Source organism: Urocampus carinirostris, chromosome 3 (genome assembly GCF_059441175.1).
Source record: "Urocampus carinirostris isolate Australia breed hairy pipefish chromosome 3, RoL_Ucar_1.0, whole genome shotgun sequence".
Classification (NCBI taxonomy): Eukaryota; Metazoa; Chordata; class Actinopteri; order Syngnathiformes; family Syngnathidae; genus Urocampus; species Urocampus carinirostris.
Genome location: NC_142351.1, coordinates 62,018,999 through 62,038,848, shown reverse-complemented (window position 1 = coordinate 62,038,848; position 19,850 = coordinate 62,018,999). Strand labels below are relative to the sequence as shown.

General features: G+C 39.6%; 1 protein-coding gene and 1 long non-coding RNA gene across 3 annotated transcripts in view; one reads left to right on the top strand and one right to left on the bottom strand.

Moving 5' to 3' along the window:
* LOC148370370 (uncharacterized) overlaps window positions 1-19,850 on the top strand; it is a 53,831-nt gene that overhangs the window by 7,073 nt on the left and 26,908 nt on the right. The gene's annotated exons all lie outside the window — the stretch shown is intronic.
* LOC148370369 (sodium- and chloride-dependent creatine transporter 1-like) overlaps window positions 7,176-19,850 on the bottom strand; it is a 45,633-nt gene continuing 32,958 nt past the window's right edge. For both annotated transcript variants that reach the window (XM_088332863.1, XM_088332865.1), the window contains 5 exons: window positions 17,529-17,669; window positions 15,979-16,081; window positions 12,119-12,219; window positions 11,878-12,048; window positions 7,176-9,642 (listed from right to left, as the gene is read on the bottom strand). In XM_088332863.1, the coding sequence (XP_088188989.1) occupies window positions 9,514-9,642; window positions 11,878-12,048; window positions 12,119-12,219; window positions 15,979-16,081; window positions 17,529-17,669 (645 nt within the window). In that variant the 3' untranslated portion in view covers window positions 7,176-9,513. The remainder of the gene's footprint in view (window positions 9,643-11,877; window positions 12,049-12,118; window positions 12,220-15,978; window positions 16,082-17,528; window positions 17,670-19,850) is intronic.

Genomic DNA, 19,850 nt, shown 5'->3' with positions numbered 1-19,850 from the left:
TCCACCCTTCTTTTGCACTTGCCACACATTCGGACAAATCCTTCCAGAACTGCTCTTTCTCCTCAGCACGAGGTCCACATGCACTTATAAACATCCATAATTCTACACCCAACTTTAACCTAACCCACATAAATCTCGAAGATATCTTTCCACTTTACCAGTTTTTCCTTAGCTTTCTCACTCACAAGCACAGCCGCTCCTTCTCTAGCATGTCCACCTGTAACTCCAGACTTTATACCATATATACCTCCAGACTGTAATTCACCCTTTCCTTTCATCTTTGTTTCACTCAAGGCTAACACATCACTTGACACATCACTTGATAACACATCACATAATACTCCTTCCTTTTCATCATCCTTTCGATCTCTTCTTTCTTCCACTCAGTCGCGTTACTTCCACATCCTCTCACATTTAGTGACCCTATAACTAGGGTTTGCAAAACCTTTCGGTCTCCCACCCCCGTTATTTGCCTTGCTGTCTCTTAGGGGGTAGAGATAGAGAGGTGAGGATAACCAGCTCCCCTCGCTCCCTCCATTTTAGTCGCGTCTTACGACACGCAGCGGACCACGGTGGGAGAATTATTACACCTCAGGGAGAGGGCCCTCACCGCAGGACCATTCAGTATATATAAAAGCAAATAATGTTTTTTAAAGTTTTTTTATAAGTAAATGTGAATGAAGAATGAGTCGCAACACTGTTATGAGTGTTTTCAACCACTATTTATCAGTCAATGATAGCAATAGACCCCTTTCTGTGCTTGTTAACAAGTGTGACGTTGCCAAACTGCGCATGCATTGTCGAGGCAGAAATGCTGAATACGTCTGTTGGTTTATACCAGTCAATTGACAGAAAAAGATTGTAGATAGTAACATCTCAAATAAGCTCAAAGTATATACATACAAGCAGCAAGGTAGTGCCTTTTAGTGATGAAAAAACAACAACAGGAATACTTTTGATCGGTGCTACACTTAGATTGTGCTAGCCACTTTGTGGAGCTGTTGTGTGTGACTTTTTTGCTTCATATACTACTCTTCCCCATTTCGCCATATCACTGGTCTAGTTCATAATTACAATAGCTTTCGTTTAAACAAGTTTTTTTCTGTAACTCACTGTAACTGATCTGAGATACTACATCATAGCATTGTTGCTTTTGTTTTCTTCTTTTTTTATTAATACTTGTGTGCGCGTGTGCATGTACTTGTGTGCTTCTGTATATTTACTTTTCTTTAGCACTCCCCCCAGCCCTCTTTGCTCGAACCTAATGTGCTCCGCCCCAAACAGGTCAGATAAAAGTAAGATGCAATGTAAAATAAAGCATAAAGGCTCTTGGAACTCTGTTGGGCATTGTTAACTTGTACTTGATTGAGAAAATATGTTCCATCACTTATCCAACTTACACTTACGGTTTTAAGCACAGGCGAGGCGGGCAGCCGCCCAGAGCGATATATTTACCATGGCACATGGGGGGCGGCACAAGAACAAAAAAGAAAAATAATACTAATAATGAATGTGCGCCGCAAAGCTGTTTTGTTATATCTAACAACATATCATTTTGCCTCTTGTCAAATGGGGGTCCCTTTGTCTTTAGGGCTATACAAATAAACATGACTTGACTTGACTTGACTTGACTAGAACCACCACTGCATACTAGAGGGGTTCCACAGATCCTTGAAAAGTCTTAAAAGACATTGAACTCATTATTCCAAAAATAAGGCCTTAGTTGGCATTAAAATGCCTTAAGTCCAATTTTTGAAAGTCTTAAGAATGTGAACACATTAATAATCAAATTTATATTTGTTTGAACTAAAAAGATTTAGTAGATTTTTTTTTATCATGCATCATGATAAAAAATGCTTCATGAATATCGCAGAAGACTTCTTAGGCATTAGTACAGTAGTTATGTGCTGTTATCTGTTTTGTTGAGGATCCATAATATATCATTTTTATTTATTTTTTTCTATGACTAAAACTTTGGAGAGCGCCGTTTTTCAGATAGAAAGTTTTTCAACTTGACCAAAAAAACCTTGGTTTAAAATTGCCTTTTATTCATAGTTTTTTTTTGGTTTTGTTTGTTTCAATTGTGGGGTTTTTTGTTGACTTGGTCTTAAATTTGATTTTAAAAGGAATTAAAAAGTCTTGAATTTAAACTGGAGAAACCCTGTACTATTGCATTCAGCATTCAGGGAAATCTAAACCAGTTCCCCACAATAACTTACCAAATATAAAATGGTCACTGCAAACATGGACTTTCCTTAGGACGTCCCCAGTCCAATCAGTTCTTTTAATGGATTGCAGCCACAGGCTCCTATGATAATTTTGAAAAGGCCTGTTTTCTCTGGGAATTGCATGATAAAATACCATTCCTTGAAATTGCAATTTGTGCACCTGTACACACAACAGTTGGACATGTTGTTTTTGTACATTGGAATTCTGAACGCAATTCAACATATAAATCTTCCCTTACTTTATTCAAATTCGTATTCCTACTTCGTCCGTTTTATCAAAACAATGCACACTGTGGTAATCCAGTGATAATGTATGCTGGGAAGGTGTGTATTGGTTCCTAAAGAAAGCAAAAAGAAAAACACAAACACTTGAACCTGAATTGCTTTAAAAAAATACTCATCGCTCTAAAAAAAAAATTGTGAGGCCGTTTTGAGAATTTGCCAGGTGTGGCTGCCATCTTGTATCTATGGAAGCCAGAATGAACATTTCGCGAAACTAGCTTCTTCGGTTTTAGCACCTGTTTAATAGCCACTGACATTCCAAGGATGGGTCCTGGATAAATCTCTGATTCAGGCATCTGCTATTTGTCATTTAATTTTCTGTACACAATTCCTTTGCAAGCAGTTATAATTTAACAGTGGCTAACACTGACTCCAACCCATTCCAGATACGACCCCTTGCAAAAAGTATGGAATCACCAGTCTTGGGCAAGCCCTTAGTCAGACATATCATTTTGTGGAAAAGACTTATAACAAACATGAAACAATCATAAGGTCATTCCAAAAGCAACATATTGGCATTCAGAAACACTAAAAGAAATTGAGAAAAAAACATTGCAATGGTCATTAAATTGTACTCTTACAGAGCAAGGAAAATAAATATGGAATCACGCAATTTTGAGGAAAGAAAAATATGGAATCATGAAAATCGGACAAAGAAATAACAATCAAAACATTTTGCTAATATTAAGTTGCACCACAGTAGGATTTATGGGCAGCTTGCAGTCTCTGAAGCATGGACTTGATGGGTGAGAGACAGTATTTTTCATCAATCTGTTGCCAACTCTTTTTGATTGCTGTTGCCAGATCATCTTTCCAGGTAGGAGCCTTGCTGTGGACAATTTCTTTCAATTTCCACCATGGGATTTCAGTTCAATTGAGATCTGGGCTATTTGCAGGCCATGACATTTACTAAATGCGTCTTTCTCCAAGGAATGCTTTCACAGTTTTTGCTCTGTGGCATGATGCATTGCCATCTTGGAAAATGAGTTTATGAAGAACGATCCTGTCTTTGGTCTCAAGAGACATTTCTCTTGTTGGAGCCATGATTCCCTCCAAGGTGTGACAACTGCACTATTTTTACTGCTAACTAAAGAGCAGACAATCTAAGCCAGGTGCCTAGTTAAGGAAAGGAAAATGACTGGGTGTGTTCTAATTTTCTACACAAAATGCACTGAGTGCTTTATAAAAGTAACATTTACTGACCATTGCAATGTTTTCTTAATTTATTTTAGTGTTTCTCAATGCCAATATGTTGCACTTCGGAATGACCTTACGACTGTTTCATGTTTCTGATCTGAGTTTTTTCTTCTCAATAAAATGGCTGAGTGAGCGCTTGCTTAAGACTGGTGATTCCATACTTTTTTTGTCAGGGGTTCCAGTAGCTTAGTTTGTGATGTACCCTTTGTGGAATACTTTTTCTGCTAAACACCTCCCCTAATAAAGCACACATTATTTAAAGCTCCAGTGTGTATTACATAGCGACCCCTTGTGGTGTGAATATAGTCAAAGTCCATTTTATTTATCAATTTCTTTAGATGTACTTGACATACAAAGGAATTGAGATTGCGTTTTACACTGTTCCATGTGTAGACATTGACAACAGTATAGAGCAAATGCACAAGAACAATCCTAACCCTAAGATAATAACACATCACTCGTTTCAATGATACACTTTTGATTCAAATAACTAGCAAAACACATACACTCTCATAAACATAAAATGTGTCAATATATGACCCAACTTGAAGAAGCTGACATGTCTGGGTACCATATTGCTACTATGGAGGCCTGGATGGCCATTTTGCAAGGTTAGCTTGTCCCGGTGCAGCTTTTAGCATATGAAAGCCTTTTATCGCTCACAGCTGAGCCGCAAAAGTGATGGTGGCAGAGTCCTGTCTGGCATCTGGTGCCTGTTTTGTCCACTGTTACCATCTCTAGCCACTTAAGTTAGCCACTCGACAGCATCTACGGTTCGCCACGAGCTGCTATTGTTATTGCTGCTCTTGCTTCGTCCTTCAGTGTCACTGTTGGGTGGTGTGTATCTTGACATTGTTGCTTGTTATTGTGAATAACCTTTCATTTAGTTTATTTGTAAATATGTACGACCTATCTATCCTAATATCTATTAATCAATATTTTTCAATCTTTTAAGTCTTTTACTACATGTTTAACGAGTGCAACGTCTAATCTTGTTGTTAAAAAATGTGCACCACGTTGTAATTAACATAAAGACTACACTATAACTTTATTCTAAAAAATTTAAAAAATGAAATAGCATTGACAGTTTTAGTCTAAGTCCGGATTGTGCCACTAGTGACCACCAGACGTCAGCCCATTGCGTTCCATCGCCCCCTCCCATTTCACATGCATTGTTTCCATGGAAACGAAATGAGCTGTTGCTATGACAACATGCTTTTATGATATTGCCTGAGGAGAAACCTCACCTGAACGTCACTAAGACACATCGTGACTTCTTTGGAAGTCGGACATTGTAACACAGGAGTAGTTAATAGGGTAAGGAATAGGAATGTGTTTATAGCACAGTTGGAGAGGGTTTGAAAACACTACTTATCAATGAAAATATTAGGTGGATGCATTAAGAAGTGGCTGCAAAGGCTGTTATTGCATTAATGGTTTTGCCCGAAAAACTTGAGTTTTATGTTTTTTTAATTGATAATGAGTTTGGATTAATGTGTAGGTTTAAGACTAATTTACAAAGGGGAGTTATGGCAATACTAAACCCGGAACCATGTTAATAGGTAAAAGAAATAAGGCTAGATGAAAGTGTAACTTAGCCAATAATATAAAGAGGGAAAACACAGTTGGTTGAACCTGAGCTATTTAGAAGCTTAATACCAAAGCAACGTGAGACCGGACCCCTCAAAGTGTCACAGACCAGAACGGACACGGGACTCAATTGCATGCGTTTCTCAGATTTTATTGAAAGAGAGTGGGAGTAAGGCTTGCTTGATTGCTTGATCCGAAGACTGTCGGAGAGCGGGATCGAGCAAGGCGGGGGTGACACTTCCGTGTCGGAAGAAGGCAGGCGGGAATGGCACGTCGTTTGACCAGGGCTGGAGATCAGAGGCGATGTTGAGTTCGTAATAGTAGCCATAGGCAGGCAAAACGGGCGTAGTCGGGGTTCGGAAACGGGTCGAAAAACAGGAATCAGGCAGGAAACAGGCTTTAACAGGGACGAAGTCGGCCGGGAACGCTCACTGAGTGAAACACAACAGCTCGCAACGATCTGACAAAGTTTGAGCTGAAGTCGGGGCTTAAGTGTGTGGCCACCAATCAGCTTGTCCGGGCTGTTGACGCCAATCAAGCTGCCACAGGTGTTCCAAATAGGGCAACTATGACACAAAGACCTTTTTGGCACCAATTTAAATTTACATGGTCTGCAATGTTGTGACTTCTGACTCGTTGAAATACAAAAGAGAGACGGGTGTATTTATAGTTCCCATTCATGCGATTCTGTTGCCTCCTTTCTATTTTAGAGATGTCTTGTTGGCATTTGATTTGACAGCTTCTCCATTCTCCACTGTCAGCTAAGCACTTATTGTTTACACTACATTGTTTGCTTGTTTAAGATGGTGATGGCTCTGGAAAGAAACTGTCTCTGAGCCTGTTACTTTTTAAGAATTAGAAAAGTCTATATTGTCATTGACATAATAAATTAATAAAAACATATTTTTTTAGTTTTGTGTGTTTGTTTACAGTGGTGAAAAAACTATAAGCCTGTTAAACTTTGTTTTGAGAGACCTATTGTGCCAAAAGAGGTTGTGGTCAACTGGTGTAAAGAGTCCTTAATAATGTCCTTCAGACTGGGTAAGGACCAGCTTGTGATTTTCTGGGCTGTGCTGATGAGTCTAAGGTTCTCCTGCCTGTTGCCGTGCTCACAGAATACCACACCTTGATGCGGTATGCTGTTGTGTTTTCCAGTATAAGAAAAGTTTGGGTTTGTTCTCCAAACTAGGTAAAGAACCACACATGATTTTATGGGATGTGTTGATGACTCTCTGTAAGATCATCCTGTCTGCTGCTGTCATCACAGCATTTTTTGAATTCCCTCGGGATATTTTGGGTGTTTTGTTGAAGTTGTCGAAAAAGGATCAAATTTAGTCTTGGCTCCAGGTGAATATCAGCATTCGTGGGCGTCATATATCCAACAAACAAAGTAAAAATAACAAACAGCTGGCAATGTCCCCCAGACTGGGCAGAGATTAGTCCATGTTTTTTTTTTTTTTTTTTTTGGGGGGGGGTCGTGTTAATGACTGTAAGGTTAGTCTGTCTGCTGCTGTCATCGACGTAGATCCTGGAACGCTCTAGATGTCCTTTGTGATATGGTAGTTGTAAACATTGTTGACATTTTCGTAGCTCTGGGTTCATTAATGAGTTCCTTTCAACTGTAGGCATTTTTGGCCAGTTATGTATCCAACAGATAAATTAAGAAAGACAATAAAATAAACTCTAAACATGGTCCTCCAAACTAAGTAAAGAGCAGCCCATGATTTGACTCCTTGGAAAGTTCCCCTGTCTGCTACTGTGCACCTAGCAAACCACACCTTAATGGCATATGCTCAATATGTCTGTCAATACTTGTGCAAAGGTGCATCATAGTTTAAGGAGGCGACCATAAGACAGAATAAAAGACAGAAAACTGCATTCATGTTCGTTGCTTTTAATGAGTCGTTCGTAGCCTGTCACATTTCTCCAAATTCTTCTTTTCTTAGTCTAACTTTCTTAGAGATGAGGGGGGATACTGATAATGTCCTAAACATTGATAACACTGAATCACAGGCCCTACACAAACACTGGCACATACAGTAGGTTCAAAGCACACTGGGATATGAAGATGGATTATCTTCATTTATTAGCCTGGTTTACATGGAGGGTTTTTTTATTTTACGATATTGAAGATATGTTGATAACCATTTACATTAGACTGCTTGTTTAATCAATTTCGTGATTTATCCCATAGTACGTTATTTTGGCAATTTTATTATTTTTAATGGAGCAAACGCTTGAAAAGAAAACTTTTAAGTTCTTTAAAACATGTTAAAAGAGCTCTTTGAGGCGTCGGCATTGTTTGCAGGGAATAATGACATCACCACGTCATCAAAAGACTTATGTAGTTAAGTCTTCTTATATAAGTTATGATAATAATATCACTTATTAGAGCAAATGGTTGATACAAGTTTTAAATAATCTTTTTTTAAATACATTTAGACAAGACGCTATTTTAGTGGACGGAAAATAATGATGTCATTGTGCAGAATTGATTTATCATTCAAAAGCTTTTTTTGTCATATCAAACAGCTGTAATGATAGTAAAACACTTATTTAAAAAACATCTTGATTTAAATCAACTTTTAGCTACTTTAAAACAAGCTAGACATGCTCTTGACAGGGTGCCGCCATTTAGGTGGGCGGCAATTAGAGATGTTATCGCTCAATGACTACATTAGCTTTATCAAACTAGAGCTTTTCCGTCCTATCGTACAGCAGTAATGATAGTAATACCACGTTTATTCAAACAAATGCTTGATTGACAACCACTTTCAATTAGTGAAACAAATTAAACAAGCGGGAAATAATGACATCCCCACTCAATCACATTTTTCTAGTTACCTTTTTTTGTCATTTAGTGCAGTAGTTATGATAGTATTAACATTTTTTTTAAGCAAACACTTGATAAAAACAATTTTAAGTAAACAAGTTAATTGTAATATAGTAGAACCCCCAGGAGACGGCATGCCTGCCTTTTGACATTTTCATTTTACCATGTGGAATAAGCTCCGTTTTATGGAATTTTCCATTTTATAAGACATAATAAAACAAATTATTTTGCATGGCCCAAAACTTATTAAGTTCAAACTTTGTGGTGTTGATGCATATGACTAGTTAGGTCTTGAAGATGCCTGTCTGCTATTGGTCATTATCATGATAAGTGCTGGTCTGCTCTGAGTTTACATCACGGCATCAACTATGCCTCTCTTTCAATTAAATTCAGAAGTCTCTGCACTTCGGCGATATAATACGTTTTATTTTGTACAATATATTTGCAGTCCAGGGCTTTCAGTGATGCTAAAGGTAGAAGCAAAAACCCAATAACCATGAAAACAAAGCTTACGGGTGTCAGAAATATGAGAAGGCACATGAATTGTTACCCTCGCTAAGGAACATGGTCATAATCAGTCGGAAGTATTATTAAAAATGAGAAGGTGATTAAGGCGCGAGGAAGAAGTCTTCTAAAGGGATGCCAATCCTTGTGAGTTAGTTTTTTAAATAATAATAATAATATTTATTTTCAATCTGCTGTCTCCCCTCCCCTCTGCATCCAAATGCCACGATACTATACCAATTCAAGTCTCGTCACACCTAAGTAATGGTAATTTTTCCTTTACATGTATATTTGTTTATATTGATTTTTCATGTAATGCACTCGAATTACACATAAGTAGTTGTTACTATTTACTGTTTTGTTCCGAAGGGCATTAGCTATTCATTACAATAGCTTTCTATCCCCAGCTATACAACACTTTTACTTCGTGACACCCACCTAAGAACGAATTAATGTCGATCCCAGGTGTCTACTCCATGTAAACCAGGCTTTCTCCTTTTAAAAACATTTTATGGTGATTTTTTTTCTTAATACAGTTCATGAGTTGGTGTGAAGCTGCCAAGCAGAAACAGGACGCCCACCTCCAATCGTGGCATCTTATGAGTAGACATAAAATCTCTTCAAAAAATTCACATTTGGCGGTGGATGAAGCGGCTGCACCTTGCCGGAAAGTGCGAGCACAAAAGACACATCGCGTGAGAGACAGCACATCACAAGAAGCAGAATGACCGATCAGTGAAGTAGAGTAGAAGAAATGCTTGAAATTTTTCCTCCACGCAAATAGTTGTCCGTTTGTGTGGGGAATGTTACCGTTTTCACGCGAGATTTATTCAAAGCTGGTGTACAAAGTGCAAACTTGTTTTGTTTTTTCTTATTGTATCAGACGGCACTTTCGAAGTGATGGTCGTTTTTTGAATTGGCGGGGGGCAGCAATTTGGCTTCGCTCTCTGGGGCCAGGTACTCCAGGTGATGTCGGCCCCAGATGGGGGTGGTCAGGTGTTGCCAACGCTGGAACCAAACAAAAAAACATATAATTGAAATATGTATTGAAATCTAATTGTATACATCCATGTATCAATCGATCGATCTAATCTTATTTATAAATCCCGATTTGTGTGTGTGTGTGTGTGTGTGTGTGTGACTTATAGGTTCCAAAATGGCTGAACCGATCTTCGTGAAAATTTACACTGTTGTGCTTTAGGCCCCTGGGAGTGTCTTTACCAAGGTTTTGTGTCAAGGCACCCCCAACAAAAAACAACTAAATTGATAAACGTGGAGAATAAACGTGAAGCAGCATTGCCAAGAATTTTACTTCTGGGCCGTGGTTTGCTCAGACGTGTGCCTTACAAGTGGCCATTGGACCTAGCTGGTACGCTTATACGTGTCGCTCATTGGTGGTGAGAGCTGGTGAGGCGGAGCGTCTTTTTTCCGGTATTATTTCGATCTGGCGGCGCTTAAGGGAAGCCGTAGTTCTGTAAGCTGTTACCGGGCCACGGAGAGCGCTGGGCAGTAGGGGATGTTCGGCTCCCCAGTTAGTTTTGCCGGGTCCTTTTAGGACGAGTGATTAGTGATGGGAATTACGGTTCGTTTTTAGGAAGTGGAACTCTCGAATCGTCTAACAACCGCAACAACCTCGCTTAAGGAGAATGCACTGGCCATCATGCTTGTTTTACAAAGACGAGAAAGGGCTTAAGCATTCATTTATGTTTTAGGCATATTGTTTAGCTCATAAAAGTAAAATAAATTTTACAAAACAAGGAAAAAATATAAACAAACTATTATATCAAAATAAATAGGGGTGCATGGTAATTTTTTGGCCAATAGTTATCAAAATTATTCATCAGTTATTGGACCAATAAAAAATGATTTGATAATTAGTCACGGGATGCAATACTTTACGAGCTTTTTTGGACAGATTAGCAGCATCTACGTTCCTCATTAGAACAGATGTTTTATAGGAGTACGGTAGTAGCACAACTTGGATGTGTCTCCTCGATTCCTCTTCGTAATGTTTAAAAAGACCCCCAAAAAAGTCACTTAATTCACTTGTCCAAAAGTCACTTAGAGCCATGCCATATTATTCAATCAGCCAACACTACACTACTTGTTCAAAAGACTCAAAGTATTCCTAATTAAAATAAATTAAGGTTTTGTATAGAGTAGTAGCACACATTGGTCGTTTCTCCTCTCTACCTCTCTTTAATGTGTGCGGGATGCTGGAGAGCTATGATTTGTCGCGCGGCTCAGGATGTGTACAGGCTATTGTACTTGTATAAACTAGCAAATACATCAAGTTTTTGTCTACAGAATGTTTTTGAAGTGTTTTTGTAGTATTCTTGCATGTGTTTGCGTGAAGATTGACAGCTTGTTTTAAGATACAAAGATCCCAGGCCAAGACTCCAAATGAGACTTAATTGCGACACAACATGTACTTTTTCTGTACAAGACACACAAAAAGTGTAGTTTGCATATTTTCTCGTTTCGTACTTTAGTAAATCGGCGCTTAGCTGCACCTGTGCCGCTATGATAGAGTTAACGTAACATAAGCCTCATGTACCTTTCGTATATTTTATTGCAATTTGTTATAGCTATAAGGAGTACAGTACATCCAAGTCTAAGATTCTAAGATAATGTCCCGTGATAACAATTAGTGACCCATTTTTTAGCCAAGGCATGTGTGACCTTCGGTATGGGACCACTAGTATAATGTTTCAAAGGGGCCCTTTTTTAACATTATGAACACACATGCAATATCTCGGACAGTGTTATCGTGCTCATAACAATATTTTATTACTATTAAAAACAAAAGTAAGTACTGACCCAATGATTGATAAAGTCAAGCTCAATAAGGAGAAGTTAGTTACGTAAGCTGTATCATCTTACAAACATAACACACCTAAAACTAATTGGATTTAGATGTGTTTTTATTTATTTTCCTAAATGAAGGACAATGATTTAATTAATGAAACTTTTAAAGTTAGTGTGTACTGTAATAATGTCCGTCAGTTAGTTATTTAAATTGTACCATTTTTAGCAAGAATTTCATATACTTTATGCATTTTTTTTGCTGTTTTTTTTTTTTTTTACATTATCGGTTTTTAGTTTTGGCCCCCAATATTTTATTTTGGTGCATCCTTGATAAAATAAAATAGTTCAATGGATATCAGACAGTAGTTCTGTTTTTTTCCCCAACAATGACGAGGCGAAAACCATACAAGCAAGCTTGTTGTCTGCTATACAGACCTCCCTCAGTGATCCTTTGCAGCGCAGCAGCTTGTAGACGACAGTGAGTGGTATGCAGAGCATTGAGGAAAGGGCCAAAGCCCAGCCTAGCATTTCCCCCCACCATGGGTATGTGTACACCATGTTGTAGGTTAGGGGCTTGTAGTTCACAGCATGGAACAGAAACACTCCCTAAAATAAAATGAAAAAGCTGACATAAATGCCAATTTCCACTTTGTACCAACCCAAAACTGGCGCTTACCACACAGACGATAGGCGTGATGTAGGACCAGCACCACTTCATATAGGGAAGAGGCTGATAGCCGATCATGCGGGCCACGTCGTCCATGAAACGGTCGGCGCCTGACAAAAAAGTTTGCAGTTTATCCGGATGTATGCTGATCGTCAACTCATTTAGTGCCACAGACTTGAAAAGCCGTCTGTGATTCATGCGTACTTGGTACAATGGACTATATAAATATGCATGTTGTCTGTACTAAGTGCCACAGATGTGAAAACACATCTGCATGTCATTCCGGCTCGGTAGAGGTTGACCGATTATTCGACGGGCCGATTATTAAGCATGACATCGAGCAACAGCCGAGCCTTTCGCTCCCTCTACTGCCTGCTGTCTCTGACGCTACCCACCCCATGCCTTCTAATTGGACGAGCGACCAGGAGCGTAGCCCCTGAAGCCTCTACTCCGCACTGTCCGCCATTTCGGCCAATGCCTGGTGCCATGGATGTGAAAAAAAAAAAAAAAGCGTGTCATCAGTCCAAAGCAGTGTCTGAAACTCATAACAAAAAGTTACCGGACACCAGGGCAGACAACTCTGAAAAGTAGCCTGCCCAGCCATAAAGTTGCCTGCCCCATTTTTCACAACTTGAAACACAATACGACGATTAATCGAAAAAAAAAAAACCCATTGTTTTTTGTTTTAAGTATTAAGGATTGATAATCAGAATATATCACAGAACAACACTTTAAAATTAAGTTTATTATAAATCTACTTATAACATTTATTGCATGTATATGACATCGCTGTTTTCCATCTGCCATCAGTACAGGGAGTGTAGAATTATTAGGCAAATGAGTATTTTGACCAAATCATCCTCTTTATGCATGTTGTCTTACTCCAAGCTGTATAGGCTCGAAAGCCTACTACCAATTAAGCATATCAGGTGATGTGCATCTCTGTAATGAGAAGGGGTGTGGTCTAATGACATCAACACCCTATATCAGGTGTGCATAATTATTAGGCAACTTCCTTTCCTTTGGCAAAAAGGGTCAGAAGAGGGACTTGACAGGCTCTGAAAAGTCAAAAATAGTGAGATATCTTGCAGAGGGATGCAGCACTCTTAAAATTGCCAAGCTTCTGAAGCGTGATCATCGAACAATCAAGCGTTACATTCAAAATAGTCAACAGGGTCGCAAGAAGCGTGTAGAAAAACCAAGGCGCAAAATAACTGCCCGTTAACTGAGAAAAGTCAAGCGTACAGCTGCCAAGATGCCACTTGCCACCAGTTTTGCCATATTTCAGAGCTGCAATATCACTGGAGTGCCCAAAAGCACAAGGTGTGCAATACTCAGAGACATGGCCAAGGTAAGAAAGGCTGAAAAACGACCACCACTGAACAAGACACACAAGCTGAAACGTCAAGACTGGGCCAAGAAAAATCTCAAGACGGATTTTTCTAAGGTTTTATGGACTGATGAAATGAGAGTGAGTCTTGATGGGCCAGATGGATGGGCCCGTGGCTGGATCGGTAAAGGGCAGAGAGCTCCAGTCCGCCTCAGACGCCAGCAAGGTGGAGGTGGGGTACTGGTATGGGCTGGTATCATCAAAGATGAGCTTGTGGGGCCTTTTCGGGTTGAGGATGGACTCAAGCTCAACTCCCAGTCCTACTGCCAGTTTCTGGAAGACACCTTCCTCAAGCAGTGGTACAGGAAGAAGTCCGCATCCTTCAAGAAAAACATGATTTTCATGCAGGACAACGCTCCATCACACGCATCCAAGTACTCCACAGCGTGGCTGGCAAGAAAGGGTCTAAAAGAAGAAAAACTAATGACATGGCCTCCTTGTTCACCTGATCTGAACCCCATAGAGAACCTGTGGTCCCTCATCAAATGTGAGATTTACAAGGAGGGAAAACAGTACACCTCTCTGAACAGTGTCTGGGAGGCTGTGGTCGCTGCTGCACGCAATGTTGATCGTGAACAGATCAAAGCACTGACAGAATCCATGGATGGCAGGCTTTTGAGTGTCCTTGCAAAGAAAGGTGGCTATATTGGTCACTGATTTGTTTTTGTTTTGTTTTTGAATGTCAGAAATGTATATTTGTGAATGTTGAGCTGTTATATTGGTTTCCCTGATGAAAATAAATAATTGAAATGGGTATAGATTTGTTTTTTGTTAAGTTGCCTAATAATTATGTACAGTAATAGTCACGTGTACACACAGATATCCTCCTAAAATAGCTAAAACTAAAAAAGCCCCACTCCAACTTCCAAAATATTCAGCTTTGATATTAATGAGACTTTTGGGTTCATTAAGAACATGGTTGTTGTTCAATAATAAAATTAATCCTCAAAAATACAACTTGCCTAATAATTCTGCACTCCCTGTATGTACCTGTATTTACTCATCTTCATTCATGCAATGTTTGTGTTGCGTCGTCCGCTACAAGCCACATGAACTCCTCTTTCCACGATGCTTCAATGTACGTTTATGTTTTGTAGCGTCATCAATTTTGTTAGCTTCTTTCAAATCTTTCTTCTGGGGCTGAGGTTTTGGCTGGATTACTAACCACTTATCCATTTTTCTTGTGTTCTTTGTGATTCTACTTTGGAAAATGATATGCAAATGCACAACCTTATAAGGCTCGGGAAAGTCCGGAAGCACGAAGTTATTCGATGCAGGCATCTCATTGGCTGCAGAGTATGCAAATTGCAAAACGAACCGAAATTCCGAAATTTCCAAACCAAACGAAGATTTCGAAATCGGAATAAAGCAAATGTTTAATTTGAAATTTTTTTTTTTAAAAATAATTAAAAACGAAAGCTATTTTTTTTTTCTTGAAAAAGTTGTTGGCCACCCGGGCAGAGACGTGTAAGTTGTACACTCGACGTAAAAGATTCACGCCCCGTGCGTCCGGCAGGCGTTATTTCAGACACTGGTCCAAAGGGACATAGACATTAAAATACATCTGCAGGACTTCCCCAATAGGTGCCAGAGACATAGAAAGACGTCCGCCATCATCCATATTTGGTGCCATGGACGTGAAAAATAATCTGCACGCCATGCGTACTAGGTGCCACACACCTGAAAATACCTCTGTCCATAATCCTTACTCTGTATGTCATTTATATTTAGTGCTACAGACGTTAAACGACATCTGCATGTCATTATTACTTTGTGCACCACACTTGTCTGCATGTCACCCATACTACGTGCCACAGATGTAAATAGGCGTCATGGGCCATCTGCACTTGATGCCATGGGAGTAAAAACAAGGTATTTTTTTGTTTCAAAAAGAAGTAAAAAAAAATCCTTTGCCGAGCTCATTTTACCGTTTCATGTTACAAGTAATGGCATTTGTCTGATAAATGCATGAATGAAGGATCTTTATTGTCATACAGAGGTACAACTAGAATGGAGCTTTTCCTCTTTTAGTTTAAATTAAGTTAAAGGTAAATGACCAATAGTTGGCAGGAGTGGCTTAGGTCCAGAAAACCTTTCTTTCTCTATGGAACCCCTTATGTGGTAGTTTGGTTTGCTAACGTGCCGAGTAGAAGAAAGGTAGCCTAAGTAGCAGCAGATAATCTTGAAATAAAGATAGTGTCATGGCTACATCATTATAATTCAAGTCGAGGAGGATGCTACCTGAACCTCTGCAGTTACGCATTTTCACAAAACTTAAAATTTACACGAGAGTCGTGAAAGGTAAAAATTTACTTTTGCCTTCTGGTGAAAGAAAATTAACAGATGTTTGATGGGTTCCTTGCTCTTATGGTTATGAAACCTAATTTTCTTTAGGCAGTAAAAACTGTCAAATTGGTAAAAAATGCGGCACTGAATAAGTTAACGGTGACGCGCCGAGAAGGCTGAGCTAGTTTCTTACCATAGACCCAGGCGATGACCACGCACTCCCAGAAAGCTTGCCACAGTAGAGTGATGCCGCTGGCCGAGTAGTAGTCGAACAACTGGAACACGTACATCCCTCCCTGGCCAGGACAAAGAATGCCAACGTTAACATAAACTGGCTAGAACCGAATTCCATTGTTTCTTATTCATTTTCAGAAACTCAGCGAGGTTCAGACCGGTAAGTGGCTGAAAAGACCGGATAGCTCGAGTTGGTCAGAAGTGGTAGTGGCTAACTTAAATTGGCTAGCCGGAGAAGCTATTAAAATCCAATAAAAAAAATTCTAAATTCGCCAAGCATTGAGACGCTAAATAACGAGACTCAGTGAGGTTCAAACTTGGAGCTTCTGAAAAGAGCGAATAGCTAGAGTTAGTCAGAGCTTTTCTGAGTGGATAACTTTAGCAGCTGGTAGGAGAAGCTACTAAAAAAAGCTTGTAAAAGATTAATTTGTCACAATGGTGGAAAAAGCAAGACAAGCTAAAAAATAACTTTAGTGACTACCGGCAAGCCATAGCCTGCAGCCAAGTTAAGTTTGGTTATATCAAAGGACGTTTCCTTGCATGAGCAGCTAGGAAGGTAAGTGACACTGAAGGACAAAGCAGGAGCATCTAGCATTAAGAGCTACTGGCGAGCCATAGCCGACAGACATAAGTGGCTAAAGTAGGAAACTGTGGTGGTGAAAAAAAAATGAAAGATGCTTGAATCACAAAACCCAGCACATTAGCTTCTACCACTAGCTGTGGAAGGCAGATGCCAGAAAGATGAAGCAGGAGCAGCTAACAATTAATATTTCGGCTAGCCATAGTCTCAATTTATGTGGCTAACTTCGAGTGGCTGGAAAAATAAAAAATGTTGAAGATGCCTTTATGATGGGACTCAACAACCATCTCAATTAGTGCTCAGCTATGAGCAGTATGTGGCCAGTCAGTGCTGAAAGCATTTAAGGACAAGCTAGCCTGACAAAATGTTCATTTGGGCTGCCAAAAATCTACGTTTACAGTTTCCTAATCCTAAAATTATGTTTTCAAGATAGTAAATCTTATCTTGCTTATGATATCCATCAATAGTGCTTTATTCAAACAAATGTATCATTTTTACACCACTAGGGTTCACTATACAATACACACTGGCCCTTTAATATTTTATGAGTGACCTTTTCGGAGCCTTGTAATTGTTTAGTCATGCCACAAAAGGTCGGTTGGTTAGGTATAAATTATTAATCTTGCCAATAACTATTACGGACTTTGATACTGATAAGGCTTTTATGTCATTTTTAAATAGTTTATTATGATATACCGGCAGATTAAATTTACCGTTGGTTAGTTGAGTCCCTTAACCGCTGGTGTTGTAGGGGCACCATTTCCTGTTGTGTGTCTTGGGCAAGTACAGTCTGGTGGAGCCCAACCCTCTCCTGGCCAAAACATGTTTACACCCGGTCTCGAACCGGACCTTTCGCTTATTAGGTAAGTGTGCTAAGCAATGCACCACGGAAACATAAATATAAGGTATACATACATACAAATATTTACCTCCGTTACCATGGACATGTCAATGAGGAAGCAGATGACGCAGCAAATGGCTGCCACCACTTCCCGCCGCAGGGTGGCCAAGGTGGATTTCGGGGGGAGCATGTCCATCACTCCGGTGATCAGACCTTCTACTCCGACAAACTTGAAAACAAAAATCCGCATTCCTGGCATGTTTTTTTTTTGTTTTACACAATTTTCTGTGGCCCAATTTCCAAATCATTTATACATGAATATAACACATTTGTAGTGCAAAAACTCAGGTATAAATCAAGAGTAGAGGTCGACCGATTATTAGGCGGGCCGATTATCGGCACTGATATTTGGGAATTTGACAAATATTGGTATCGGCACTTATTTATTCGACGGCCTGATCAAATATATTTAAAACTGGGTTATTAGGGCTCAGATGCAATGCAGCCGGGCCTCCTCCTCACTTCAGCCTTCTGTCTCTGACGTTACAGACCCAGCGTTACAGCGCAGTAAACAACAGCAACTCTGTCAACCCCTAAAATGCTTGTGAATCAAGGCCGCTGATAATATCGAGATAAAAAAAATACTATGGCAAATAAATAATTTGTGATTAAGAGATAGCGTAAAAAGTGTTGTTAATTTGTTTCAGGAAGGCACATTCAGGTGGAGACTTAACAGTGCAGAGAATAAAATTAGGTTCAGCAGCAACTTGTATAAAGGTACATTAAAAACTTTAAACAGCTCTTGGAACCTTTTACGGTTATTACATTTCAATTCCAACACAACTCACATGACTAAACTTTAACATATACAAAAAAATAACATTGCAGGAATTAAAACTAGGCTTAGCAGGAACTCCCTCATTTTTGTATACAATAAATAAATAAAATTGTCAATACAACCAACATGACTTTTATTAACATAAAACAAAAAGTGCACGGAAATTTAAACAGCTGGCAGTAGAAACATGTTGGCCCTGTTTGAGAGACAGATTGACGAACTAATGTTACTGTAACAGCTAATAACTTTGATTGTAGCGTGCTTCTTATGCTCACACACGTTTAATTGATGAAGGATGTTATAATAAGAGCTAATATATTAATCTCCACTTGATTGTGCATCTCTACAGGGAGTGCAGAATTATTAGGCAAGTTGTATTTTTGAGGATTAATTTTATTATTGAACAACAACCATGTTCTTAATGAACCCAAAAGTCTCATTAATATCAAAGCTGAATATTTTGGAAGTTGGAGTGGGGCTTTTTTAGGAGGATATCTGTGTGTGCAGGTGACTATTACTGTGCATAATTATTAGGCAACTTAACAAAAAACAAATGTATACCCATTTCAATTATTTATTTTCATCAGGGAAACCAATATAACAGCTCAACATTCACAAATATACATTTCTGACATTCAAAAACAAAACAAAAACAAATCAGTGACCAATATAGCCACCTTTCTTTGCAAGGACACTCAAAAGCCTGCCATCCATGGATTCTGTCAGTGCTTTGATCTGTTCACGATCAACATTGCGTGCAGCTGCAACCACAGCCTCTCAGACACTGTTCAGAGAGGTGTACTGTTTTCCCTCCTTGTAAATCTCACATTTGATGAGGGACCACAGGTTCTCTATGGGGTTCAGATCAGGTGAACAAGGAGGCCATGTCATTAGTTTTTCTTCTTTTAGACCCTTTCTTGCCAGCCACGCTGTGGAGTACTTGGATGCGTGTGATGGAGCGTTGTCCTGCATGAAAATCATGTTTTTCTTGAAGGATGCGGACTTCTTCCTGTACCACTGCTTGAAGAAGGTGTCTTCCAGAAACTGGCAGTAGGACTGGGAGTTGAGCTTGAGTCCATCCTCAACCCGAAAAGGCCCCACAAGCTCATCTTTGATGATACCAGCCCATACCAGTACCCCACCTCCACCTTGCTGGCGTCTGAGGCGGACTGGAGCTCTCTGCCCTTTACCGATCCAGCCACGGGCCCATCCATCTGGCCCATCAAGACTCACTCTCATTTCATCAGTCCATAAAACCTTAGAAAAATCCGTCTTGAGATTTTTCTTGGCCCAGTCTTGACGTTTCAGCTTGTGTGTCTTGTTCAGTGGTGATCGTTTTTCAGCCTTTCTTACCTTGGCCATGTCTCTGAGTATTGCACACCTTGTGCTTTTGGGCACTCCAGTGATGTTGCAGCTCTGAAATATGGCAAAACTGGTGGCAAGTGGCATCTTGGCCGCTGTACGCTTGACTTTTCTCAGTTCACGGGCAGTTATTTTGCGCCTTGGTTTTTCTACACGCTTCTTGGGACCCTGTTGACTATTTTGAATGTAACGCTTGATTGTTCGATGATC